The 23348-nt window shown below is 39.7% G+C and overlaps 2 protein-coding genes across 3 annotated transcripts in view; both read left to right on the forward strand.

Moving 5' to 3' along the window:
* Positions 1-11066, forward strand: part of col7a1 (collagen, type VII, alpha 1) — a 55281-nt gene extending 44215 nt beyond the window's left edge. Inside the window, exons 92-114 of one of the 2 annotated variants that reach the window (XM_082533113.1) lie at positions 1394-1429; positions 1514-1573; positions 1689-1814; positions 1897-1968; positions 2191-2226; positions 2314-2373; positions 2477-2521; positions 2927-2962; positions 3095-3130; positions 3457-3513; positions 3632-3703; positions 4960-5031; positions 5104-5139; positions 5248-5328; positions 7012-7065; positions 7364-7417; positions 7511-7573; positions 7663-7725; positions 7870-7986; positions 9618-9695; positions 10469-10522; positions 10671-10719; positions 10946-11066. In XM_082533113.1, coding sequence (XP_082389239.1) covers positions 1394-1429; positions 1514-1573; positions 1689-1814; positions 1897-1968; positions 2191-2226; positions 2314-2373; positions 2477-2521; positions 2927-2962; positions 3095-3130; positions 3457-3513; positions 3632-3703; positions 4960-5031; positions 5104-5139; positions 5248-5328; positions 7012-7065; positions 7364-7417; positions 7511-7573; positions 7663-7725; positions 7870-7986; positions 9618-9695; positions 10469-10522; positions 10671-10719; positions 10946-10962 — 1374 coding nt within the window. In that variant the 3' untranslated portion in view covers positions 10963-11066. Of the gene's footprint in view, positions 1-1393; positions 1430-1513; positions 1574-1688; positions 1815-1896; positions 1969-2190; positions 2227-2313; positions 2374-2476; positions 2522-2926; positions 2963-3094; positions 3131-3456; positions 3514-3631; positions 3704-4959; positions 5140-5247; positions 5329-7011; positions 7066-7363; positions 7418-7510; positions 7574-7662; positions 7726-7869; positions 7987-9617; positions 9696-10468; positions 10523-10670; positions 10720-10945 lie in introns of those variants that run through there. The other variant, XM_082533112.1, reaches the window with a different exon arrangement.
* Positions 11067-15270: 4204 nt separating this feature from the next.
* Positions 15271-21014, forward strand: LOC309706198 (uncharacterized protein). Its single transcript, XM_082532498.1, has 5 exons — positions 15271-16037; positions 16337-16465; positions 19241-19408; positions 19788-19970; positions 20054-21014. The coding sequence occupies exons 2-5, from the start codon at positions 16351-16353 to the stop codon at positions 20080-20082; spliced, it is 495 nt and encodes a 164-aa protein (XP_082388624.1). The 5' UTR covers positions 15271-16037; positions 16337-16350; the 3' UTR covers positions 20083-21014.
* Positions 21015-23348: the final 2334 nt, after the last annotated feature.

Raw genomic sequence — 23348 nt, forward strand, 5'->3', positions numbered from 1 at the left:
CATCAAATTTTGAACAGTTTTATATTTTTAAAATGTCTTCTATGCCTTGATAAATATTGGAGCAAAACAATAAAATGTATATTATATGCATATGTGTATGTAATAAGAGGAGAAAACCCAACAACAGCGTACACGGCCAGCACTTATTAAGAAATTACAACATTGTAAAAGACAACTAAATGACCTCTTATGCTACACCTTTATGGCTCACTAGAGCCCACACATTGGGGAAACACTGGTCTATAGACAGTGTATCTAATGCTACAGTCACACTAGAGAAAACCCAGGCTGGAGACAATTGTTGCACTTTGTGTAAATGCGTTTGCATTGTTGTTAGCTTTGAAATTGTTCCTTCCAAGTTGAAGCCCAGGTCTGTGACCACGCAGAGTCAGCTGCTGTCTTTAAAGTGACGAAAGAGCAACAAGATGGAGTCGGTCTTCTACCAGTTTGTGATTGAATGGGGTCAAATTAGCAATTACACACCATCTGTTTGTGAAAATACAGTGATTAACTGAGATAAATTGGTGGAAATCTCAAATCTGTTGCTATCTGTTGCTGCCTACATACACAGGAATTCACATTACACAGAACATGGCAGTAATTACTAAACAGAACCTCATAGAGCTGAAACAGAAAATAGTGACGTAGTTGTTCCACTATGGCAATTTAACTATAAAAAAATGACATAAGGCTTTTCAACCTTGCTTTTATATAGAAATATAACCAGAATGCAACCAGCTGGAAACTAGATGAGTTGTATCTCATATTGCAAAGAGACGTGTTACAAATTTTTGTAAACTGACTTTCAGATTTCACATATCTGGATATCTCGGACAGCAGTTATTTGCATTCCTATTCCAGCGTGTCTGAGAGTGATTGAAGTCAGTCTCATTTGGATGTTATTTATTTGGAGAAAGTTTGCTTCCCACCACACGACCTGTGCAGCACCTTGCAATTGAATGGGGTCAGCCAACGGTTCTGAACCAAAGAGCAACAAGCTGGTTGCTGCAACTTCTTTCAATCTATCACCTGAATCTTTCATCTGAATGCAAATAAAATGTCAAAGCAATCAGGGGCAAACACTGCTTTTTTCTAGTCACAAGGACATTGAAATTGCTATTCCTGTTTTTACTGTCTTTGCCCAGACGACTGTGATGTGCAAGATTTTAATGATTTGTTGGTTTTGAGGTTTTCAAAAAAACACATTAACGGTTCTCACAACCTGAAACTGGAACATTTATGAAATATTTCTAAATCTGCACAATAAATTTATGAAACAGCAATTCATTCATTAATATTTTTCTCTTTTACTTTGACTAATTTCCTGTTGATACAAATATAAAAAAGTAAATAACACAATAAATAATTCTTCTTTTTTCTTAACTTAATTAAGGGGGCACAGGGATCTCCCGGGCCAAAAGGCGATAAGGTGAGCTTTCGTCATTTGGTTTATCGATTTTCCTGCAGTCTAACCAATCTGACAGTGACTGCTATGATAAAATGTGTGTTGCAGGGAGAGAAAGGGATAGGACTTGCAGGTCCTCCTGGTCGGATTGGGCCTCCAGGTTTAAAGGTGAGTAATAGCACACATTGCAGCAAAAGATGATCTATATTTTTATCTTTCCAATCAGATTGCAGGCTGTATCAGGCGCACCTCACTTGAGGGTGAAAATGTCACTGCGTTTTAGGGGGATCCAGGGATGCCTGGTCCAGCTGGTCCTCCAGGTCCTGCAGGGAAAACAGGAGACAGTGGGCCACCTGGTGTGAGAGGAGAAAATGGACAACCAGGACCTCCTGGACCCCCGGGAGAGAGGGTTGGTTCATCCACTAAGAGAATTATTATTATTATTATTATTAATTTAACCTTTACATCTTTGTCTGTGTTTTCACTCTCAGGGTCTCCAAGGCTTTGCTGGCCGTGCAGGAAATGTTGGTCCCCCTGGTCCTCCTGGACCTCCTGGATTGGCAGTAAGTTCCTGTTTTTTTTATTTACAAAGTACCTTCTCCTGAGAGCTTCCAGTTTAGGCTTGACTGTTAATTGTACTTTACCTGTTTTTAGCTGGATCACCTTTTTGTTGGGTTAAATTGATCTCAAAATCAAGAATAGATCTGATTTAGATGGAGGAAGATGTCATAACAGACAAGAAGAAATTGAATATGGATTTATATGATCAATAATATGTTTTCTAGGGATCTCCTGGTACTAACGGGGTCAAAGGAGACAAGGTGATTCTCTCACATGCAGTATTTTATTTTCCAGCAGCTTAAATGTGTATAGATTTTTTTTTGAATTCATATATTTTCTGTTGCCAGGGGGAAACTGGTGTTGGCGTCCCCGGTGCGAGAGGTGAAAGAGGAGATCCAGGGCCCAGAGTAAGACACAGTGGCTGCGTTACTGATTTGTTAACTTCTCTCCTAAAATATATGAAATTAAGAATTGTGTATTTCTGCTCATCTTGTGTCTGTCGTGTCCTAGGGCGAGGAGGGTCGAGCTGGATTGGATGGGGAGAGAGGATCATCTGTAAATATCCAGTTTTTCCTTTATTCAGGAGCAAACGGAGCCTGTCCACCAAAGATCTCAATTTTCTTTTTAAACCAAAGGACGATCTGTTTTGAGCTGTGAAGCAAAGAACACAAGCAAAGTCTTATTGTTATTATAGAAAAGCTGCCCTTCACAAGGTCACAGTGCATTTCCTGGACTGTAAATTATTCAGTCAGTCGGTCTTTGGCTTTTCAGTGCATTGCAGTTAGAAAGCGCGATCAGCAGGAATCTATTCTACCGATGTTCACTGTTTATTTAAACCGTGCACCCTACAGAGTTGTGACATTACATCATTAATGCAATTTGATGGGGCAGAAGCATCCACAGTCATTTTTCATTATAAAGCTGTTTGTAATGTGTTTGTGTGTCTTTTGTGTTCATTAGGGTCCTCCAGGGAATCGTGGGGCTCGGGGAGAGAAGGTAAATACCACTGGTCCTCTTTTTTTTTTTTTTTTTTTTTTTTCTGTCATCATCCTAGCTACTTCCCCTGAGCTTTCTGCTCATGTAAAGTAGTGAATTAAATTGACACGCTTGAATGCAATGCCTTTTCAGGGAGACAGCGGGCCGCAAGGTGACAAAGGAGAGAAGGTGTGTACATTTTAATATCTAATAAGCAGTACCACTGCTCACTCTCTCACTCTGTTGATTGTCTATTTGTGTATATTTGTAAAGGCGGCAGAGACAGTGAATGGATAAAGGACTAAATAAGTCATGTCTCAGATGTGGCTGTTACTAAAAAGAACTCTTACAACAGATTTGGCTCCTTGAGAGCAGGAGGAATGTATAAATACATACAATGGTAATGACCTGTGATATTACAGGATGCATAGTGAAAGAAGAGACAAAAGGATAAAGCGTTGTGTGTTTGGCTTGGGGCTTATAGCAGATTCTTACAGATGTAGTATCACTTACAGGGGGACACTGTGCTGGTGGGAGGACCTCCTGGAGAAAAGGGCAACAAAGGAGAAACAGTCAGTGAACAACAAATGCATGACACCATTTACTGTGGCTAAATATTGACTTTAGTTGTGATAGCGTAATATTTTTAAAAAAAAAACTTGTTCTGAATTTTACTGTTGTTGCTTTTAGGGTGACAGAGGACCCAAAGGTATACAAGGAGAAAAGGGGGTAAAAGGTCAAGAAGGTCCACCAGGAGAAGTGGTAAGATGAATTAATTAACTGTTTGGTTTGAATAATGTCAGAAAAGCAGCCCATCAATTAAGGTTGTTGTCAGTTAAGATAAATAATTTACGGCGACTAGATGAAAGGAACTGCTGCATTTCAGAAACTGAAACTATAGACTGTAAATAATAGATATGGACTTGCTTGGCAGAAGTTGTGTGAACATCATCTTGTGCCTTATTTGTGGCAATATTTAGAGTTATCAGCCAGCACTAGAAATATATTTAGAAAGCTGCATCAATGTCACACACAGAGATACCTGAGATTGATAACATACAAATACAACTACAACTAGAGTAAGGCAAGGCAAGGCAAGTTTATTTGTATAGCACAATTCAACAACAAGGTGATTCAAAGTGCTTTACAGAGACATTAGAGTAGTGGTTTACACTTTCGCGACCTTTGTTTCTCAGGGAGGAGAAAGAAATCCGTTTGGGATTGTGTCAGGAAGGGCATCCGTTGTTAAAAGAAAAACAATCTGCCAAATCAAACATGTGGCGCAACCTGCTGTGGCGAACCCTCGTGAATAAGGGGGCATTAAAACTTCACAGCAGTGACTCGTCTTGGGTGTTGTGTAAAAATATCTGCACTGTAATCCATAATGTTTGTCAAATATTTGCCTAAAAATGCACAAAAAAATATCTAAGGTAAAGGTAACGTGTTAACCCCACTGGCACTATCTGGCCAAACCTTGTAATGAACATATTTTACCATGATGGAGGAGTAGTTTTAATCGATCTAATCTTTTTTTCCTTATTTTTAATTAATTGGACAGTTTGATTGTGATTGACTTGCTTTTAGAAGCAGTCTTAAGTGGCCATTTGGGGTTACAGCAGTGTTGAGTATGTCTGCCTATATGTTGTCTACTTAATTATATTTTTTAGGCCTGTTTGGCTACATTCAGCAAATATTTGGCATTTTTGGTTGATAATGCCAGATTTTTGTATTAACTATTTTTTTGTTAACAATGTTTCAGCATTAAAGAAATTTTAGTGCATTTTTATTGTGTTTACTCTAAAGAACTGATCCATAATGCAAAATCATTGATGAAGTGTATGTGTTGGCCATGCAGGCTTAGACATTGATTTGGGATTTAACAGGAATCAATTCCAACCTTAAAATGATTTAAATATTATGATATTACCACAGAAAAAAATCAAAATAAAAATGCTACTGTATTGATCTGTAAGAAGATCAATATCTATATTTATGTGCATGTGTCTACTTAACATTAGGGTTTGAGAGGAGAACCTGGAGAACGAGGATCTACCGGTTTCCCAGGTGCCAGAGGACCTGGTGGACAGAAGGCAAGCAACGCCGCTCATGGATGATGATTGTGTAGTAATTTCACTGCTGTAATTACTGTTTTGTCTCTGCAGGGAGAAGCAGGCCAACCTGGAGTACCTGGTGAATCGGTCGGTGTTTAGCTTCCATCACACTGCAGCTTCTTTATTTACCTGTGTGTAGATTTGTCATCAGTTAAAAAAAGCAGAGGTGATTTGTGGTTTTTTTGTGACTTTTAGGGATTACTGGGAAAAGATGGACTGCCAGGGCGTAAGGGTGAACAGGGAGAGACTGGCAACATGGGAATAAGAGGAGTTAAGGTATTTTGTGTGTGTGTGTGTGTGTGTGTGTGTGTGTGTGTGTGTGTGGTTGAGCTGGTGCTCATTCATTCTTTGTGTTTTTATCCCTTCAGTGTTTTTCAGGGATGGGTGATGACAGGCATAACTGAATAACAGCATAAAATTGATGCAATTGCAGAGGATTAGTGCAAATTGTGTCACACATATAGATACTTTCAACTTCTATTATGATGATTGATAGCAGAAAATTGATGTTTTACTCAACCTGGTGGACTCAATTCCCATTTCTATTTTACTTACTTCATGGATTTAAATTCAATTTGAAACAAAGATCAAAGTGGGAGATGACACAGGGGTGTGAAGGCATGCTATGCTTTTCTTTTATTATAACCTTTATTAAAATGGCTTCAAGAGAAGCATGAAGACAGCAGGTGAAATACCTACAAAAGATGCAAATCAAACACATTCACTCAAGGAAACGAATCGATTTGAGGTGCTTTTAATTTCTTTATATTCTGTTTCCCAGGATCCAGCTTTTCTTGCCCTATTTTAAAGTGGTATGGAGCAATAATTCTTTAGGCTTTTAAAGGGGCTTTTAAAAGTTTTTGGGGGGCATTGGGGGCTTTTTCACTAATTTTCTGTCCAGTCCTTGTACCTTACCAATTCAAAGGCATGTTTTTTTGTTTTGTTTGTTTGTTTGTTTGTTGAGCTACTTAACACTGACCTATAAATCATTCAAGCCTAAAAAGAGCACCAGCGCCAAAGCTGTCTACACATCACAGACAATTTATCAAAGAACCAATTTAAAATTTTAAGTTAAATTGAATTAAATGCAATTCATTTAATTTTAAAGACCTGACAAACAGTCTGAGAGATGCATATGGCCCTTCAGCCGATCCATCTGCTGTTCACTGAAGCCTCTTCAGACATGGTCTCATGTGGAAGGATGGCTGTCTAGAAGCCATTCTTAAGGAGGGGAAACAGACTGAGGTATGCCAGATTACACAAGAACTGCACTGAAAATCAGTGATGAGAGGTCTTATGGAGTAAGGAATCCAAATTTGATATTTTTTGCTCCAAATTGTCAGTATGCACCGAGGAAGTCAGGATAGGTACAGCAACAAGTGCCCAAACCCATACATTAAACATGAATATACAGAGTATACTTAACTGACCTAAGTCACAAGCTCATGATCGTGAAGTGTGAATGTTGGTTTCTCCGTGACGTCCCCCCTCATTTGTGACTTGTGGTTTCAAAAGACTATTTTGCTGATGGTGAAAACGGTAAGCTGGATGTCAACATTAACAACAGGAGACATTTAGAAATGGAGATCACCCGAGTTCTCCATATGCATCTGTAGAAATCAAATCGAAATCAGAGGCATACATGCGGATTTACGGGAGTCTGAGACATTAACTGCAGTTCTCAGAATGCGCTGCAGTTGTTTGGTCACATTTGCTTTTACATACTTTTACATTTTTATCTGAATACCCGTTGCAAGGAGAAAAAAGAAAAAGCACAAAGGTCTGCATCATATCTGTTTTTGTAGGAAATATGCTGCACAAAGTGCTTGTTCGTGTGCACAGTGAGTGCTCGGTAAATGAACGGTGTGAGTGGATGGGCTTTCTGCCTTGCTGGTTTTTGCACTTTGTGGCTCACAAAAGATCTTTATGTCTGTCAGTGAAAAACCTTTGTGTTTCCAGGGTGACCGAGGACCCAAGGGAATTTGTGGAGGCGATGGACCCAAGGGAGAAAAGGTGAGTTTGTGAGGCAGAGAAACGGGAAATGGTAGAAAGAAGAGAAATAAAGATGTAAAGATGAACGGAGGAGTTGTTTAGTTATACTTAATAATTCTGAAGCTTTGTGTTTTCTTTTTGTTTTTTAAATAATGAGTTAACCAAATACATCATGTTAATATTAGTTAAAAGCTGATGGTACTTAAAGCTGCTTGGTGGTTACTCTGCTGCTGTGACGTGGTTACATGTTACATTTCTTTAGGTTAGGTTGCACTTTGTATTTATGGTGTGGAGCATAATGGCTGTGTGCGATTTTCAGGGAAATTCTGGTGCCAATGGAAGATCAGGCCTACCAGGGAGAAAGGGTGAACAGGTATGCCTAATATTTGAAGAAATAAGTCATTGTGTGGTGTGTGGATGTCTTTGTGTCCTTTGTTAAGAGTGGTCATCATCATTTGTTTTGTAGGGGGACATCGGACCTTCTGGGGCCCCGGGGATCCCTGGAAAAGAGGGACTAGTTGGTCCCAAGGTTTGTGCTCTTCACATACTCAAGTTCCATATTCATATCCATATTCCAGTGCAAATGCACAGTGTAGTCATTTTTCTTTGTGGATGTAGGGTGACCGTGGTTTTGATGGGATTGCAGGACCCAAAGGAGCTCAGGGAGAGAAAGGTGAAAGGGTGAGTTTCTCACATTAAACATACAAATCTAAAATTAGAGTACTCCCTTTAGCCATGTGATGTACCTAATCTACAGATTCTGCGCCACTGTTCATCCTCACAACAACAGAAACATAAAAATAACAGTCTCTGTGTTTGACGTAGGGTTTACCTGGTGTACCTGGTCCTCCAGGTCCCAGAGGGGCGGATGGAGGCCCCGGCTTGACCGGCCCACAAGGGCCAGCCGGTGCTAAGGGCCCCGAGGGGCTCCAGGGACAAAAGGTGACTATTCTTTCTTTGGCTTCATGATTTCTATTTCCACACTTTGGCCACATGTTTTATGAACGAGGATGTAGGACTGTGATATTAGTATGTTTTGTTTTTTTTAATTATTTATATCACAGTTCATTTTTACGTCATTAAGTGTGACTGTGCAGAATTTTCAGTAGAAACAAAAATGTGTATAACAGAAGAAAGAATAGACGAACGTATCACTTATGTCACTGTTTGCAAAAAATAGCTGCACCCAAGCGTCTCGAGTAATGTGGTGCCAACAAAGATGAAAGATGATGACAGTTTTGTCATAAAAATATGATGCAAGCTTTATATATAGAGAACACTTTCTTTTTGTCTGTCTCTTTCATTGTGCTTAGTTTTTTTCTTACTTTTTCTTCTTTACTTGACACATTTTTTTGTTTCTGTGTATTGCTTCATGATGATTGACAGCTTGATGAGCCCTGTACTTGACTGGTTTGTCTGCTTTATTATCAAGGAAAAAAAAAAAAAGCTGTTGACAATGGAGCAAAACCAAATGTTTCTGATAGAGGCTTTTTTTTTTTCAAACTGAGACACTCTTGTCTAGGCCTGTCGTGTTATTTTCCTGTATATCAACACACTAATGTTCGTCTTGCTTCTTGTCCGGAGACACAGTAGAGATAGAATATCAGCAAGAACCACTCAGAGACATCAAACCTCCACCAAGGCAGCTCAGTTTCTAGCTGTCATTATGTAGGATTAGGTCATTAATAAAAAGAAAAAATACATTTTATAAATGTTTGACCTTATTTGACCTTGAACATGTCAGAGGTGCAAAGTATTTAGGAATCTCGTGGGTGAGGGTGGCTGTAGCTCAGGAGGTAGAGCAGGTCACCTACTACACCTCGATCCCAGGCTCCTCCAGTCTGCATGCCAAGTATCCTTGGGCAAGATACTAACCCCAAGTTGCTTTCCAATGCATCCATCGGAGTATGAATGTGTGTGAGTGTAGTTAGAAAGCACTCAGTATAGAGGTAGTGCTTGTGAGAATGGGTGTGACTGGGTAAATGTGGCGTTTTGAGTACTCTGGGAGAGTAGAAAAGCGCTATATAAGAATCAGTCCATTTACCATCGTGTCCTAAATCCCTGAATGTTGTCAGTAGAAACAGTGGTAGTAAGAAACATAGTTATAAATAGGTCTGTAGAGCAAACTATTGGCATTGAAGCAGAGGTCAAAGCTCAAATGTGACTTGACATTTTAGATCTTTACATGGTAGTTTCTATATGTTGACCTTACACACCACACACTAAGAATCATAGAATAAATAAATCATACAATAAATCCTTAAGCTGACCTTGAAGACCTTGGTAGATGTAAGCCAAATTGTAATGGATTGTTAACATGACCTCCACATACCTGCAAAGTTTTATTAGAATCCAAGCTGTCACATTTATAGTCAGATTGAGGACACTCAAAGAGGCATGCAAATGCTACCAAAAACGTACCCTTCTTGGCTGAGGTAATGACAGCTTTTACTGATAAAAACTAGACAAGCAGATGCCGTTTGTTTATCATGTGGGCAATGGACAAGGTAGTTAGGTGAATGCTTTCCACTGTGGATGTACTTTATACTAATGTTGTTTTGCGTGTGCGTCAGGGGGAGAGAGGTCCAATTGGCCCTGCCACAGTTGGTCCGCGTGGTATCCCAGGAATCCCGGGAGAGCGAGGAGAGGCGGTCAGTTGTCAAACATGTCTCTGTCTGTTTCTTGATTGTGCTGTTGGCCTCCATTTTTGATGTTCCCTACAGAAGAATGCTGCAATAAATGTTGTCATTCCTCATTCAAATCATTCTTCAAGAGTTCAGTATGTTTGGATTTGAACTCACTCTTTCTAGGAATTGGTCACCAACAAAATCCACCTTATAACACCTTATTATAAGCATCACATTTGTGTTTCCTGACAGTAACGTGTAATTGTTATCCACAAAAGTTGAATTAAACATGATACATTATAATGCCTGGCAACCACCTAGCAATTTTATTTTAGCTTTTATGCAGCTAAAACACTTTATGAAAGCATCCCATCATTTCAAGTTCATGACAATAACATCTCATTTATATGCACAAAAGTTGAATTATGCATGCCTAGCAAACACATTGAAACAGGCTAAAATGAGCCATTTTAATCATATAAACCTCTTCAGCTTCTTCTTTTCTTTTTTACTTTTCTAAATGTGATTAACTATATTACTTTGCAAGCAGCATAAAGTAAACACTGCTGAACAAACAGTTTTGTAGAATTGGCATATATTAGTTATCACTAATTATTAGAGGTTCCCAAGAAATACTAGTTCTGTGTATTAAGAGCTTAAGTCACTATTGTTGATTTAACCTTCCGCTTTGACTGTGAAGTTCTTTCATGTGTAGCACCTGGTCTCACTTTAATGAATTAATGCGCTGCAAGCCTCTCTGTGGGTCGTATAAGTCCTAATACCTGTCCATGTTGCAGGGAGACATGGGCCCAGATGGAGCCAAGGGAGACAGAGGAGAGGCAGGCATGACGGTCAGTGCTTGATCCTTACCGCAGGGGCGTAATCCGAAGACATCAAACGATACACATGCACGCACACACACAGTTTTACTTGGAGTGGATACCGGGGTTGTCTTTGCTAAGTGTGTTTTGCCCTGTTTCTTTCTTATTTTGGGTTCAGGAGGAAGAGATCAGAGAGTATGTTCGCTCAGAGATGAGTCAGCACTGTGGTGAGTCTTACATGCACTCCCTTTGCTAATTTATATCAGCGTTGTCCTCAAGTCGAACTTCAGATGTTAATCACAGCACATGAGTCACAGCCATGGCTAAACTTTGAGGAAATATAATTCCATCAGAGCGGTTGGAAACTGTAGTGACCATACTTGACTGTTTAAACTGACCTTTATTATTCCCCTCTCTTTGTGCTTCCTTCCTGTCCATCTGTCTGATGCTCAGCGTGCGGAGGTGAGTGAGCCATTCAACTGCAACAGAAAAAAAAGCTGACAGAAGGACTATGATTTAGCATGAGTCACAGTAATATAGTGTAACACATATGTCACTATAGATAGATGGTGACATGGTATCTGCTAAAGACAAAAAGTACATTTTGTCTTGTTTAGCACCTCAACTGCATTCGTTCTGAATAAGTGGGCTGCATGAAGGTTTAGACTATATCTTGTTTCCATGTGCATTACCTCTTTTCCTTTCTTTCACTTCCCTACAATGCAGTGAGTGAACAACATTAGCTAAAATAAGGATAAAAAACAAAATATGCTGGCAACATTAGCAAGGAAGCATACACATACTCAAATATACAGTATAAATGGTGTGTTCTCAGGTGCAGCAGATAGTACAGTTGTGGTCAAAAGTTTACATACACTTGTAAAGAATATAATATAATGGCTCTACCGAGTGTCCCGTTATTTCTAAAACTCTGATTTTTCTCTGATAGAGTGATTGGAACAGATACTTCTTTGTCACAAAAAACATTCATGAAGTTTGGTTCTTTAATGACTTTATTATGGGTTAACAGAAAAAAGTGATCACATTTGCTGGGTCAAAAATATACATACAGCAACATGAATTAGCAATTTTGGTGACTTACAAAGTTGTCAGTGAACTGAGCTTCATAGCATGGCCTCTTAACTTCTTGTGAGTGATTATGAGTGACTACAGCTGCTGACTTCTCTTAGGCCAGTTAAATAGGGCTCATTGGATACAAACGCCCACAAACGCTACAATGGGAAAGTCAAAGGAGCTTAGCATGGATCTGAAAAAGCGAATTATTAACTTGAACAAGTCAGGAAAGTCACTTGGGGCCATTTCAAAGCAGCTGCATGTCCCAAGAGCAACAGTGCAAACAATTGTTTGTAAGTATAAAGTGCATGGCACTGTTTCATCACTGCCAAGATCAGGAAGAAAACGCAAGCTATCACCTGCTGCTGAGAGAAAATTGGTCAGGAGGGTGAAGAGTCAACCAAGAATCACCAAAAAGCAGATCTGCCAAGAATTAGAAGCTGCTGGAACACAGGTGTTATTGTCCACAGTCATACGTGTTTTGCATCTCCATGGACTGAGAGGCTGCCGTGCAAGAAGGAAGCCCTAGTTCCAAAAGCGGCACCTTAAGGTTCGACTGAAGTTTGCTGCTGATCACATGGACAAAGATAAGACCTTCTGGAGGAAAGTTCTGTGGTCAGACGAAACAAAAATCGAGCTTTTTGGCCACAATGCCCAGCGATATGTTTGGAGGAGAAAAGGTGAGGCCTTTAACCCCAAGAACACCATGCCTACAATCAAGCATGGTGGTGGGAGTATTATGCTGTGGGGCTGTTTTGCTGCCAATGGAACTGGTGCTTTACAGAGAGTAAATGGGACAATGAAGAAGGAGGATTACCTTCACATTCTTCAACATAACCTAAAATCATCAGCACGAAGGTTGGGTCTTGGGCACAGTTGGGTGTTCCAACAGGACAATGATCCCAAACACACATCAAAAGTGGTAAAGGAATGGCTAAGTCAGGCTAGAATAAGGGTTTTAGAATGGCCTTCCCAAAGTCCTGACTTAAACCCCATTGAAAACATGTGGACAATGCTGAAGAAACAAGTCCATGTCAGAAAGCCATCAAATTTAACTGAACTGCACTAATTCTGTCAAGAGGAGTGGTCAAAGATTCAACCAGAAGCTTGTGGATGGCTACCAAAAGCGCCTAATTGAAGTGAAAATGGCTAAGGGACATGTAACCAAATATTAGCACTGCTGAATGTATATTTTTGACCCAGCAGATGTGATCACTTTTTTCTGTTAACCCATAATAAAGTCATTAAAGAACCAAACTTCATGAATGTTTTTTGTGACAAAGAAGTATCTGTTCCAATCACTCTATCAGAGAAAAATTAGAGTTTTAGAAATAACGGGACACTCGGTAGAGCCATTATATTATATTCTTTACAAGTGTATGTAAACTTTTGACCACAACTGTAGGTCCACATTTTTGGTTACTGGCACCTAAAAAAAATAAAACATGTTCTAGTCGTGTGATGAATATAGGCTTAGAGCTGCGGTCCCCAACCTTTTTTGCGCCACGGACCGGTTTATGTCCGACAATATTTTCACGGACCGGCCTTTGAGGTGTCGCAGATAAATACAACAAAATAAAACTAGTACCAGTACCGAAAAAAAGAAGATTTGTTCTTAACACACGTGAAAAGACCCAGGGAAACCGAGTTAATGATAAAAACGATAACAAAATAAAGCTAAAAACCCTGAAAACCATACATTTCACACCCGAGCCTCAACTCTCGCGGCCCGGTACCAAATGACTCACGGACCAGTACCGGTCCGAGGCCCGGGGGTGGGGACCGCTGGCTTAGAGTGCAGACTTAGTGCTAAGTAGTTAGTACTGAAATTGGGTTGACATCAATTGCTGACTCAGCCACTGCAGAATATTCAATGTTTAATTTCAAAAACTCCTGGATTTTGTTCAAAGTATGTTTTGAGTCATTGCCCATCTGTTCTGTGAGAATCCGTCCTGTCAGCTTTGGTGCATATGGGTGAATGTTTCCATGTGCAGTAATGTGAACAGGAAAGTACACGCCATGATTCACTAACTTGCAGAACTACCTTTAACAGCACTAATCGTTTTCTGTATGACTTTACTAGTCTGCAGCCTGGTTGTGAAGGACTTTCAGTTCACTCTTCTTTACAGTGTTGCTTCACTTCATTGCGGCTTGTGGCATCTGTTTATGCACAGTGCTGTTAAGGTCCCACCACAGCATTTCAATCAGGTTGACTGGGCCATTGCAAAATCTTCTTTTCTTTTCCTGCTATCCTGTTGTCGGTGTTATGCTGTGCTTGAGATCAATGTCCCACCATTTGACTCACTTACACTCAAGTTTTAGCTGTCGGACAGATGGTCTCACATTTGGTTCTAGAATACTTGTGGTTGACTTAGTGACCGTAACGTGTCCAGGTGCTGTGGCCACAAAACAAGCCTAAATCATCAGCGCTCCACCACCGTTCTTGACATGAGGTGTTTTTGGTGATATGCTGTGTTTGATTTTCTACAAACGTGACAATGTGTATTATGGCCAACATCGGCGATTTTTTTCTGTTTTTACGTATGTGGTTTGTTCAGGTTCAGCTTAGCTGCCATGCTTGACCCTGGGGTGAATTTGCTTATAGGAAGATGGTGGCATTGTGTTAAAACACATCTGAAAGCTCCAGACGTCAAAATGTACGCCTTCATAGATGTGGTCACACTTACTGATGATCAGTTACAACAGTGCATTTGATTATCAGCACCTTGCTGCTACTTATCCAGTAATGATGCATTTACCTTATCAGAGGACTGAAAACTTTCTTTTTGACTCTTTACATCTACTTCCAAATTCACCCAGCTGCCTCTCCCTTCTGTCATGTCATCAATAAACAATGACTCAGTGTCCTTGGACCCTATTCGTGCTCATGCATCACCTTGCCTTTCTATTGTTGAGTTTTATAAATGGTTTGCAACTTCTGGTGAATCTATATTTTCTCCTGTGAAGACTTCTGTTTACGGTGATAACAATATCCCCATTTCTTGGAGAATATTCTTCAATTAACTAAATGTTGTGGCGATGTTTTTCTTCAACATAAATGAGACCCTGCACTTATCAATCACTATTATCTTGTGTGGCTATGCTTGGCTTTTAAATAGTCTAGCCCACTAGTATGTTCTTTTTGTCAGTATGCACCAACCTATTTATTCTGAGACTCCTAACAGTGGCTGGATGATTGATTTTCTTTGTTTTTGCAAGCATGCCCTTTTTTATTTGCATTGGGAGCTATTTGGTGCATTGTGGCCACTGCTGCCTAATGTAAATGCCACACTTGCAATCATTTCCAGACCTTTTCCTGCATAAAAATAGGAAGAAATAATGAAGAAATGGTTCAGACCTGGTCATGAAACTCTTTTTAACATTTGAATTTTGTTCTCCAAGTGTAATTGGAGATCTTGAGTCTCTGATAATAGGATACAAAATAAGATAATGTATAAAAATTGCTGGAATTTGGTCATTGCAGAAATCAGTGCACTATTTTTTTTCAGTCCCTCGGAAAAAAAATACTAGAAGTCTGCACCTTAAGCCACCGTGAGCAACAAGGTGTTTACTGAAGTTTTTTTTTTAACAGATGATGGTATAAATAATATCAGTGGTTTTCACGAAATAATTTTACTGAAAGTTTGTTCAGCTTCTTCAGATAAATCTTGAAAAAATCTTTCATTTTTGTCCTGTTTGGGGATTTTTAATACCTGATTTATTATATTTCTGTAAAAGTAAATAACATGGAATATGCTAAAGTAAATGAATCAAATGAAAGCTGATGTGAACCTCCACTGATAAACTTTCCCAGAGTTTGCACTAATGTGTTTGTTGCTCAAGCTCTTAATCAATGCAAGACCACATCAGTGTTATGAAGCAGCACCCGCATGAGATAAGTGTTGGTGAGGCAGGCTGTTAATAAATACAGTATGCAAGTTTGAGGCCAACACAAAATTTACCTCATGTTTAGCTGATGTATTATTATCTAAGAAATAGCTGCGTGTTTAATATTGAACAACTCTGTAATAGTTTTAGTTTACAGTCACTTTTGACTGGAGTGACACAAGTCTTTATAGCACTGACTTGAGTCCTTAAAGGATTAAAACCCGTTTTTGTGAGCTTTTCCTACAGTGACAAAGTCTTGCAAAAACTCAATGAATCCTTTAAGCTGGTGTCTGTGTTGGAATGGTGGAATGATTTTTTTGGTACTTTGGGGTTGTTGTTGGCTTATGTTTTACTACCAGAATGTTCTGTCCTCTCTTTTTTTTCACCATTTTGCTTTTTCAACCCCCCTTTTCTCCCTTGTGTAACATTTTCCCTGTCCCTCCTGCTTTCTGAATTCTGCCTGTGCCTGTCTCGGTGTCCCTGTCCTATCTGGCTCTCCCAGGTTCAGGTCCGAACATTCGGTACCCGCCAGTCAGGGCTCTGCCTACACCAGAGCAACAATTGGCGCTGAAGGGTGAGGAGGGTGAGTGTTTCCTTCCAGTCTGTCCATGTATCTGTCCTAACAAGCACATTTAACTGGTCGTCCTTTATTTGGAGAACTCTGAGCATTTGGGTGGTTTTCTCATCAAGAAAACAGAGAACTCCATTTCTGTTCTACCGACAAAATAATATATACGTCTGATTACATAAAGAAAAATACACTGGTAGAGTATGGGCCTTGTTTTACTGAGGTCAGTTATTTTCAGGCCTCGTTCAGTCCAAAAAATTAGAGGTTGTCATTGATGTCTCTGATGATCCTGCCTGATGCTGCTCTTCTTTCAGGCCGTGAACTGCACATGGTGGTAAATACCAATGACCCAGACTACGAGCATGTCTACTCCGTCGAATCCTATGACGACCCCTTGGAGGAGATGCTCTACTTCACGTCTCCCTCGGCCAACCAGAGTGATGGTAATTTCTGTTTTACACTATTTCCAGTGTTTTCCTGAAGTAACATGCTTTAGTATCGCAGACATGGGTGAAGAGAGAACAGTATCCTTCAACTTCTCAGCTTCAGCAATAAATTAACATTTTTGGCCATCATGACTGAATATAACCACATTATATAATGGAGTGATGGTGTGTCAGCTGATAGCTTTCTATGCATTCACTTGGCAAACCTCATAGAGAGCACAGTGATTAAACTGCATCTATTCTGCCTAAAGTTGCTCCTGCAAACCAATTGGAAACCCATCTCACCAACTCATGCTATGTCTGAATTAATCAGTGTCATAGTCTGTTTTTTAAGCCTCCATTACACCATAGTAAAAACAGGATGGCAGTCTCTCTGTGACTAGGAAAAGTCAGTGGTTGCCAAATGATTTCACTGAATTCTTTTGTTGTTGGTGACCGATTGCAAGTAATTGTGGCAACCAGTTTAGATTGCAGGAGAATTGCACAGGTCACCTCACTGGAGGTGACGTGTTTTCAAAAGTTTTGTCAAACAATAGCGGCCTAACTCAGACTTACTGCAACCTCTCACAGACAGATAGGTGAAGGTTTGCAAATACTCACTGTCTAATTCTTGAAAGCAGACATACTGCCAGTGTGTGGGTGGCAATTTTGAAACTGTTGGAAGAGTTGCCTCCAAAAGTGAGATCTTCTGCTTTTTATTTCAACTTGGAGGATTGCAGTTATGCACTGGGGCACCTGTGTGTCATGTCCCGTAGTTAGAAACCCTTGCTACTAAGGGTGTCTTTAAATTTGTTGTCTTAATTTAATTGACCATGGAACATTGAACACTGAACATTGACATTGACATTATCTTAAAGTTAAATGGCGCAGCAGATTAAATAGTGGTAACTGGTTACTTCTTGCATGTTAAACTGTTTGTGTTCTGTTTGAATTCATCACTTGTGTCTGAAGAGAAACCATGAGACTGAGAAAACTGTGCACATTAATTTAAGCTGTGATTTGATTCTGCACCATCATAACTGGTATAGAGATCCAGAATACGTCTTAATAAATACCTTTTAGGATGTATACTGCAAGACATTTACATCAGATTGCAACATGTTCGCAACTGTTTCCAGTTTATCACAGTTAATCACCGTAATATCAGACAAACATTTAATGTAATTGTCAATTTGACTCAAACTAGTAAAGATTAGTTAGACTAAAGCTGCAATCATAGTTCAGCAGTGGTAGCATTATCGCGGTCTGCTGGCAGTTCATGGATAACGGGTCTGCTGGCAGAGAGCATCCACTGTTGATGAAAGCAGTGTTCAAAGTATGTGGCACAGCTGGTTTGTGGGCTACTCTCACTTGTGCTGTTTTTGGTCCGTCAGAACAGTGAAGTTATAACATAGAAAACAAGTGTAACTCCGTCTTTTTATCATTTTACTGTCTTGACGCACAGACTTAGTCCCCATCTTTGAAGCAACCATTTCAAAAGCAAGGAGATCACAAATCGCTGGGCATAGTCGCTGTAATTTTGGTCTTCTGTTTTTCCAAGTGTGTAGTTAGGAAGCACTCGGTTTAGAGAAAGTGTGGGATTGGGAGAATGTGGCATGTTCTATAGAGCACTTTGAGTAATCCGGGAGACTAGAAAAGCGCTATATAAGAATCAGTCCATTTACTGTTTGAACAGGGTTTTGTCATGTTACTTTTTCATTGTTTTGCAGGTTGCACATGTTGTTATTACATGGCTTGATTAAGGTACACATTAGGCTGACATCTGGGGCCAGAGCTGAAACTGTTCTGGGCCAGCACAGGGCCAGCAGTGTGTCTGCAACTGGCCCGTGGCTGCACACAAATTACACATGGCCCACATACTGCAAAGACTGACGGCCCTTTGGTGGCCCAGATCAGGTTTGCCAGAGGTAGCCCACACATGGGCCAGCACAGGACCACCAGTGTGTCTGCAACTGGCCTTGTGCTGGCCCATGTGTGGGCCACATCTGGCAAACCAGATCTGGGCCACCAAAGGGCCGTCATTCTTTGCGGTATGTGGGCCATGTGTAAGCACATTGTGTGGGCCTGATCCAGGCCATACCAATTTTGCTATGAGGGGAGTAGCTGACATCATTGTGTAGCTGCATTGACAGTGCCATTTTGTCACAGTAGTTACTGTGAGGTACAGATCAGGTTATAGAGTTGGCATTCAGAAAGTTTTGGTCTACGACATATCTACAGTGCAGGAGATTAGCACAAAAGTATAAATCCCCTTTAAGGAACCCCTGATGCTGTGCTCCGCACCTTATGCTTCCACGCCACCAAATAAAAATGACCGCAGGGGGATTTAATAATCTTCATTTGACTATAGTGGCTGTCATTATACTTATGAAAAAGTCACTTTTAGTCAGTAACTATGACCCTGACTTTTGCCAAATGTATTATATGTGCTACACAATTTTCTGTTTCACGTGTTAAACCCAAAAAGGCATGCCAAATTTATGCTTTGAAGCCATAATTGAGTTTGTGCTGGTGAAGCAGCTTATCTTATGTGCCTGCTTTTCAATTTGTTTTTATTTCATCATAATGAGACTCTATTGCCCTTGAGTATTTATCACACAGCCTACTACAAGCCCACACCATCCAGAGCCTGTGACCTGTCATGTTGACAACATGGATTGTTCAGTCTTTGTCCCCCATTATCATTGTTACCATTGTGTTTAGAAATTTTCTGTTGACCTTGTCTGTGCTGTTTGCTGTGTTTCTTTGGTGTGTCTGTGTGTGCGTCGACAGGTGAGGTTGACAGAAAGAAATCTGAGAAAACAGTCAGAGTTGAACCTAACAAATCAGCAAGTGCTGACGATCAGGCAACAGCTGATGGTCAGGAAGCAGTCAAAGTTACACATCTGAAAGCAGTCAAGTCCAGAACAGTCAGGTCCAAGAGGAGAGTCAAAGGGGAAGGTAAACCAGCTCATTCGTCATCCTGTTTGGGGATTTATTCATCCTTACTACTGGCCATCTGGTGTCTGTCTCTCTGTGTATGTCTCTGGGTGCTTTGGCTGCTCTGCTGTTGTCTGTTTTTAGTTTTTTTTAAGGGTGTCATACAGTATTATTTAAGACAAGCATGCATCCAACAAAATAAGGCAAAAACAAAGAAGTGTTAATATGTTGCTTTGGAAACAAGAAGTGTTGAAATAAATAGATTGGCTTGACAATCTCATGATCTTGTTTCCTGCTGCTTCTTATTCCCACTGATCCTGTTTGCCTGGGCTGCCTTGGTCTTGTTTTCTTTGTGTCTATATATATGCACAAGTTTTACATGTATGCATGTGTTCTGCAGCTCCAGCAGACCCGTGCTTGCTGCCCATGGATGAGGGAAGCTGTGGAAAGTACACTATGCGCTGGTATTTTAACAGACAGGCTCAAGCCTGCAGGCCCTTCATCTACAGCGGCTGTGAAGGAAATGACAACCGTTTCCTTCACCTGGAGGAGTGTGAAGAGACCTGTCTTGGGGAGGCTGATGGTACAAATAGAAGCAAGACACAGACACACTAGTTTAAGTCCAGTATATAATGCAAGCAGGCTAACAGTTGATCTTTTGTGCAGGTTCTCCTCCCTTTAAGAGAGCGCGATGATTGTGGCCCACTTGTCCTCCGCCACAGGATGGTAGGCTTTTGTAGATCACTATGATGTCAAATGTCAGTGGTTTTATTTTTGTTTATTTATTGTTGTTTTGTTTTTTTAACCTAACCAAACTTTACCCTGCTAAAAAGGGAGACCGCAATGCCTCATAGGTCTGTTTTTTCTTTTGCTTGTTTACCTGACTTTAACACATCTCAGTTTAACGATTCCACCATACCACAGTATTGAGTGCAGTTCTTGTGGAACGCTGCTACAGTATTGATACTAAACTGCCAAACTCATCGTACAGTGGAATAACATCTTGCTGCTTAGGAAGGTTACCAATTTGGTGAAGCTCAGTATGTTTCAGTAACTTGCAGGTTGTTTGAGGGAGGCTGTTGTTTGCAGGTTGCAATCATTATTCATCATTTGCAAGATGCTTGCAGTTTCACTTATTACCTGAAAGAAATTGCTAAATATTTCACATTAAGTTAGTTTTTTTGTTTGTTTTGTTTTTTGTTCTGATTTTGTTTTTCTGGTGTTAAATTTCAAACTGCAATCCTTTACAAGCTCTTTTCATAGAAACACAAAAGGACCAAAAATAGAGGATCGTAAACGGTAAACATATTGGCAAACATTGTGTCTCTCTCTCGCTATAATACAATGCTAAAAAGGCACAGTTCATTTCAAACTTAGAGAAAATACACAGGAATAAATGACGTTATTTAAGCAAAATAAAAACAAGGGGAAAAAAGCTATATGTAATTTTTCTTTGCAACGCTGAATGACTTTGTTTTAGACGACAGGACAAACAGCATCTGTTATGAACTTCACTCTAATGGTAACTACACAATGCTGTGTAATAAGGTGCAGGTGTAGTTGTACTCTATTTCCATCTATGTACACACTGTTTAACTGGCTCTGTGCTATTTAGCAAATAAGAAAAAGTTGAAAAGTTGTTATCTCTTGTTATCTCTAAAACAATATTTTTTGTGAACTGATTTAAAACACTAAAACCATGAACAGGTTGTAGTTAAAAAAAATGCCTTTAAACTCTTAAAGCCTAAACTTTGAAATAATTGCCAAAATATTCAAAGTTTTTTGAAAATCCATCCATCCATTCTCTTCCGCTTATCCTTGTCAGGGTCGCGAGGGGGCCGGAGCCTATCCCAGCTATCATAGGGTGAGAGGGGCAGGGTACACCCTGGACAGGTCACCAGTCTGTCGCAGGGCCAACATATAGAGACAGACCATTCACATCCACATTCACACCTATGGGCAATTTAGAGTTAGCAGTTAAAAAACCCCCAAAAATGGAATGACAAAAATGAAAAATAAATATTGATTTGCATATACGAGTTTTAACTTAACTCATATTTGTCAAGTTTTTGGGAGAAAAAAATCACAGTGATGACGTGGAAGACTGAAAACCCATGAATCAAACATGGCTTTAAAGGATTAAAGGATAATGGCGTCATATGTTACATGTTAACAGCACAGAGTATTTAGGTTAAATAGCGTGATGTAAACACATACACCCTGAAAAACAAAGAAATAACATGAAATGTATACAACTAGCCTCAGCCTTCACACCAGGCTTTCAGAAACGGTGATTTCCTGTCTTCACCTGCGGCGCATCTTAAGAGCTGATCCAAACGTTACTTCTTCAGTTTTCTAATGTTATCCATGCAACCGTTAAATAAAACTACAGCCCACAGATTCCTCAAATAACCCCTCGCACTTCTCTCCATGAAAATAACTATGCAAGCACAAATATATTTGACTATTATTACGAATATAGTTTTATCGTATCTGTTAAATATGAAGAATCAAGCGCAATATTCTGCCAATATTTTGTACATACTGTTTTTATCATTATTTGTGGGGAGTTGTGTTACTGTTAATGCCTGCTTGTTTACTTACCAGAGAAAAGGTGCTATTTTTAAATGTATTTTTATAGTTTGTGAAGGTGTCTTTGTGTGGTGCAGACATTTCTGTCATGGACAATTTTAATAAACATTTCAAATAAACCAAATGTCTGACTAAAAACAAAGTTGTTGTATGCTTTCATTTAGCGATGAATCACTTTTAGCTTTAAACCTGAAGAGCATGAAAACAGGTTTGCATATTCCATACTGCAGTCAGAAATGATGACCTTTCCCCAACTAAAATCTAAAAGTGTCTCAGTGAGCTTTAAATAATGATGACGTTCTCTTTCTTGATACGATCTGTGTCTGCTCGTGAATAGAAGATTTATAATCAAAGACATGCACTACATAATATTTTTAGTGGCGAAGATAGGGAGATAAGAAATGAAGCGCACGCGTGTGTGGAGGTGTATGTGACTGATTACACGTTCTAATTTCATCAGTGGATTTTATTAATGAGAGGATTTTCTACTTGTTGGCCACGGCTCCTCCTCCCTTCGTTTCTCCATGCTTTCTGCCCTCGCTTGATTTCCCCTGGTTTGAGTCTCCCTGATGCCATATCAGTTTCATCACATTCCAGCTGGCCTCACACAGCTTCATCATCTCGTCTTCCTCTTACTTAAATTACGGCGTTATCTTTGCCCTGCATCGTGCTTTAGGCTTGCGTGTGTTTATCAGGAGGTTGTGCGACTGCTTGTAACAAGTTATGCACACTCTGGCAAGGACGTGGTTAGGGTTAGTTGAAAGTGAGTGTGGATACAAAGATGAATATGTGGAAAAGGGCACAAATGGACCACGATGCACTCTGTTGCAATGCTATGTTAAAACGCTGTCATCTAGACATCTAGGAGTGATGTTTGCATTTTATCTGAGTATTCATGCTCAACATTCAGTGTATGGTGCCGGAGATTTGGTAGCTATAGTTTTTTTCAGTAAAACTCTGGAGTTGTCTCCACTCTGTCCAAGCAAGTCTAGTAATTCCTCATCAGACTCACAAACACATTTCTTGTAGGTTTTGGACTGTACAGATATTTATGATCATGTTGTAACAGGGAACAGCTTTCTCCAAATGGTTGATGCACATCATCTTATTTTTTTAAGTATCCAAAAGTACTCCAAATTAGAATTAAAGGCCTTACAATCATTTTTATAAAATTAAGAACAAATGCAGAAGATTTGTTAGCAATATTTGGAAAAAAAAATATCACTGAGCAACACAGTCCCATTCAATTTTTATAGTACTGTGCAAAAGTTTTGAGCCTGTTACAGCCTGAACTCTCTTGGGAGGATTTCCCTGTCATTTAAGGAGTTCTCCAGGCTCCTTGAAGGACATTCAAAGTTTACAAAAAAAT

This window comes from Aulonocara stuartgranti (genome assembly GCF_965226115.1).
Source record: "Aulonocara stuartgranti genome assembly, chromosome: 5".
NCBI classification, from domain to species: Eukaryota; Metazoa; Chordata; class Actinopteri; order Cichliformes; family Cichlidae; genus Aulonocara; species Aulonocara stuartgranti.

Excerpts from the sequence above, each read along its gene's own strand:
- LOC309706198 (XM_082532498.1), top strand. The coding sequence starts at position 16,351 with ATGGTGGTAAATACCAATGACCCAGACTACGAGCATGTCTACTCCGTC. Across the intron at positions 16,466-19,240 it reads CTCGGCCAACCAGAGTGATG|GTGAGGTTGACAGAAAGAAA; the intron begins GTAATTTCTGTT and ends GTGCGTCGACAG. Across the intron at positions 19,409-19,787 it reads GAGGAGAGTCAAAGGGGAAG|CTCCAGCAGACCCGTGCTTG; the intron begins GTAAACCAGCTC and ends TGTGTTCTGCAG.